Raw genomic sequence first — 5,000 nt, 5'->3', positions numbered from 1 at the left:
AGTTTCTAGTTGATGAAGATAATGAAGAGCTTCTGACGTGAACCAAACATGAGATAAACACACACACACACACACACACACACACGATCAGTGTGTTTATTGTGTACAGACAGAATGTAATGATGTGATTAGATACATGAGGGTCACTCAGATTAACCTCACTCACACCATCTTCATCCCATCCTGTATACTATTATTATTATTAGTATTAATAATCATAATAATAATAATAATAATAATAATAATAATAATAATAATAATAATAATAATAATAATATCTGTGCTTTAGTCCTGTAGAAATAAAAATGTAAAGTAAACAGATTCACTAAAAAGACTGATCAGGAAACATAAACGTTGATAAATACTGTGACGAGGCAGAAAGAAAGAAGTAAAGAGAGATAAAGAAAGTAAGAGAAAGAGAGGAAAATATAGAAATATAAATAGAAAGAGAGAAGGAAAGAAAGGAAGGAAGGAAGCAGATGGATGGAGAAAATGAAGAGGAACAGAGAGATGAAACGAATAGATTTTATGAACTGCACTTTATTTAAATGTCGTAAAACAAAAGCGTTTCTTTTCTTACATGAAATAAACCAAAATAAATCACATTCATCTCATGATCTAATCATAATAATAATAATAATAATAATAATCATAATAATAATCATAATAATCATAATAATAATCATAATAATAATAATAATAATCATAATAATAATCATAATAATAATAATCATAATAATAATAATAATCATCATCATAATAATAATAATAATAACAATCATAATAATAATAATAATAATAATAACAATAATAATCATAATAATAATCATAATAATAATAATAATAATCATCATCATCAACTTCTCTAAATCTTATTAAATAATTCTGGATTATGTGAAATTATAATATAAATAATATCTGATCTTTTTTTACAGTCACAGTAAACAAAAATATTAACAGAAGAATATTTATTTTTTCCATTCACACACACACACTCACTCATACACACACTCATACATACACTCATACACACACACACACACTCACTCATACACACACTCACACACACACACTCACACACACACTCATACACACACTCATACTCACACACTCATACACACACTCACACACACACTCATACACACACACACACACACTCACACACAAACACACGCTCTCACACACTCACACACACACTCTCTCACACACTCATACATACACTCATACACACAAATACACACAAACACACACACACACACACACACACTCACACACACACTCACACACACACTCTCTCACACACTCACACACACACACTCACACACACACACACACACACACTCTCTCACACACTCACGCTCACTGTACAGAAAATAAAGCGCATGAAATGTAACGGAAGCAATAAGGAAGTGTTCAGATTGATATTTAGTTAAACTCTTCGTTACAGTCTCTTTATTTCTCTGAACGAGGATCTGGTCAGTTTTTGTTAAATCGACGGAACTGAATTAACGCCTTCAGCGGTTCATCTCCATCAGTCGGAGTTTCTCCTCCATCAACCTGATCTGCGCTTTCATCAGGCTGATGTTCTCCTCCCGACTCAGCTCCACGTAATCGAACTCCTGATTCGCTCGAGGAGACGAGGGGCGGGGCAACACGCCCTCACCGCGTGCTCTCTGATTGGTTGTCTCCGACTCTTCTGCAAACCGGACGTCCGGACCCGGGTCGAGCGCTCGGCTTTCGGGACCGCTCTCGCGCCGATCGGAACCCTGAACCTCGCCGATCGGACCCTCGGCGGCTAAAGTCTGAATCGTCGTCTCATTAACGCCGTTTTTAGAATTTGTCGGTTTCGAATCGTTTTCATTCGGCTCCTGTTCGCTGTCACGAACCCGATCGCCGTTGTGGACGATCTCGATCTCCACGCCGCTCTTAGTGCACAAACTGTCGGCTTCGCGAGTGTGAACTTCGGAGGAATCCTCATTATTTATCAGCTCATCCCGGGGGTCCGGCCGCACGCTACTCTCGGTTTCAGGGAAGGTTTCGTCCGGATTCGTAGCGTTAGCCGAATTAAAGTGTTTATCTGACGAATCTTCAGTTTCAATAATCTGAGCCCGAGCGCCCGAGTCAGTGCGGTCGCCATCGGAAACGCGCCGTTCACGGCTTTCGATCTGCTTCGACGATGTCTGACGTTCGGCGCCGTCGCCTGGTCCGCGCGGCTCCGGGATCTCCACGTCGCGTTTACGGCCGCTGGCGTTCTCCGACGAATCCTCCGCGTTCCCTCCGTTTCTCCCGACCTCGCCATTTTCACCCTTGTTTTCATCATCATCCTCAATCTCGATGATCTCGACTTCACAATTCGAATTCTTACCCCGACAGTCCGGATCTACGTCACGTTTCAAACGTTTACGCTCAGGCGAGAAATTCGAATCGTCATCATCGCGTTTAGATCGTTTAGCTGACGAACCGTCAACCTCGCCGATCTGACCGGCGGCCGCTACGTCTGACTTCGTCTCATCGAGTCGTTGTACGTTTGCGATCTCTCTGTCGTTCACGATGACATCATCGGCATCGTTAAGGTCTACAATCTCAACATCGCTTTCGCAGCATTTACCAGACAGACTCGGACTCGGACTCGGACTCGGACTCGCCCCCGACTTCGCCTCGGTGCAACTTTTAGAATTTGCAACGTCTCGATTTGCGTCCCCATTTGGACTTCCGCGTAAAACCTGACCGTCGTCTACGTCTAGGTCTACGATCTCGACGTCGCTTTCGCAGCCTTTCGCTTCAGCCGAAGGGCTCGCGACTTTACCGACTGCACCCTCTCCCGTCTTCTTGACGTGGCATTTATCGCCGCTTACGTGTCGAATCGGTCTTTCAACTTCCGCGCAACTTTCGACAATTATCAGGTCGTCGCAATCGGCACCCGTTTCCACGACGACGACGTCATCACGTTTAGGTTTTTTTACCGTAAGCGGTGAACCCTGCGAGTTAAGGCAATCGCTAAGTCTTCGTTTGATGCTTTCAAACTTTTGCAGCAAATTCTCGACTTTGCTAGCGTGCGTTACGACCGCGCCCTCGCCGTCCGAGTTTACGTTGGGAACTCGACCGCCGTCGTTTACGTCTACGATCTCACTGACGGAGGCTTTCGTTTTATCCGAATCTTCGCTGGTTTTAACTTTAACGTCACATTTGTCTTCACCGTCACTTACGTCCATTAACGATGCCCTCTGTAACCCGGGGAAAATCAGACCTTTGCAACATTTAGCTTTAGCTTCGCTAGTTTCAGTTTCAGCATCACTGTGTTTCAGATGATCAGACGAACTCTTTTCACTTCCCGTGCCAGTTTCCGCAGCTGATCTCGTCTCGTTAGCGCGTCTCGTCAGACTTTCTCCAGCTTTATAATCCTTGGCATTAGCCAACGAGCTCTGAGCTTCACCGACCGGAGCACTAACGCCGCTCTCCTCCTCCAGCTTTATGATCTTGTCCATAGAGCTCGGCGTGTTCGTGCTCGCGTCTTTTGTCGGCGTTTCATTTTCCTCTCTGTCCTCCATCACATCAGCTTCTCCTTCCTTTAACACCTCTGCTGCACATTTCCCATCATCCTCCGCAGCACCATCGCCATCTTTACTCCACTTCCTGTCAGTGACATCATCATCCTGCTCCAAAAAATAATAACAGCCCATAAATCACCTTATGATTAGTTAATAAATTCCTTTTCTAGTATTGCGCTCTGTCTTTACACACCCGAATCGAATAAATTAGCATGAATTAAATAAGGACAAACGATGATGTATTTCATCACAAGGACAATTTTAATGAATCATTATTTAAACATTAATAAATTAAAAGGGAAGATTAGGAATAAACAATGAAATATACTGTAGAGTAAAGATAAAAAATACAAATAATAAAAAATAAATAGGAGTTTTAAATCTCTTCAAGATGATCGATTGATTTATTTATATTTAATACTTTATTTACAGCCAAACTGTTTTGGTTTTACATGTTAACTTAAAAATAACACTTTAAATGAAATACATCTTTTCATTTTAAATCTCAATAAATAAATAAACACAAATCAATTTAATCAGTTTTTTTTTTTAGAAGTAAATCATTAAATAAAAAAAAATTATCAGAATAAATGTTCAAGTTAAAACCGTCCACTTTTAAAAAAAATAGCTTTGACTTTTAAAAAAAGTTTTATATCATATTCAACTTTAATTATGAATTACCGCTTCACGCTCCATCACATCACCACTTCGCTTCTCTGCACATTTCCCATCATCCTCTGCTCCACCTAGACCTTCTTTACTCCGCCCCTCAGTGATGTCACTTCCTCCATTCTGAAAACAAAAGCAAACTAATCACGAACAAAATTTTAATCCATACGGATTTAAAAGGTATTATATTCTAATCCAAGAGTTCATTCCCTTTTACTGCTCGGTATTTAAACATTTATTTTCATATGTTATGATTATTATTTTTAGATTTAAGAACAATGTATAAATAAAAATGTTTTTAACAGAACTTTTGTGTGGGGTATAAGGAGTTGTCAGTAGCGCACTCGGTGAGGTTAATAACATACCGTCTTTACAGGTGAATTCAGGGGTGGGGCTTCACACTGATAGGGGGTGGAGTCTCGCTGCTCCAGGGGCCAATCAGGTGCCTTGGCTTTTCTTACAATGAGGAAAATCTGTGTGTCGTACAGAATGATGGAGTTCTTCCTTTTGGAGAACGCAGAACCCGCTCGTGAGTTCTCATCAGAAACCTGCAGCGAGTTCTCACCTGGACGAGGACAAGTAAACAAACAAACTCACTAATAAACAAACAAACAAACTTCTCGCTTCCTGGATACTGAGGCATCAGATACGCTTATTATAATAATAATAATAATAATAATAATAATAATAATAATAATAATAATAGTAATTCTCAATTCAGTTACGCTACACTGAATTAAATTATGATGTAAAACATTTTTAAAAAACAATTAGTTTCTTTAT

General features: G+C 40.2%; 1 protein-coding gene across 1 annotated transcript in view; it reads right to left on the bottom strand.

Annotated features, from left to right (window-relative positions):
• Positions 1-813: 813 nt before the first annotated feature.
• si:dkeyp-110g5.4 (uncharacterized protein LOC561637 homolog) overlaps positions 814-5,000 on the bottom strand; it is a 7,744-nt gene continuing 3,557 nt past the window's right edge. The window contains exons 3-5 of the mRNA XM_017468189.3: positions 4,583-4,782; positions 4,230-4,340; positions 814-3,653 (exon numbers count right to left, since the gene is read on the bottom strand). Coding sequence (XP_017323678.1) covers positions 1,515-3,653; positions 4,230-4,340; positions 4,583-4,782 — 2,450 coding nt within the window. The 3' untranslated portion in view covers positions 814-1,514. The remainder of the gene's footprint in view (positions 3,654-4,229; positions 4,341-4,582; positions 4,783-5,000) is intronic.

The sequence above is a fragment of the Ictalurus punctatus genome, chromosome 5 (assembly GCF_001660625.3).
Source record: "Ictalurus punctatus breed USDA103 chromosome 5, Coco_2.0, whole genome shotgun sequence".
Lineage (NCBI taxonomy): Eukaryota > Metazoa > Chordata > Actinopteri > Siluriformes > Ictaluridae > Ictalurus > Ictalurus punctatus.
The sequence above is the reverse complement of the archived record's forward strand: the minus strand, read 5'-3'. Positions and strand labels throughout refer to the sequence as shown.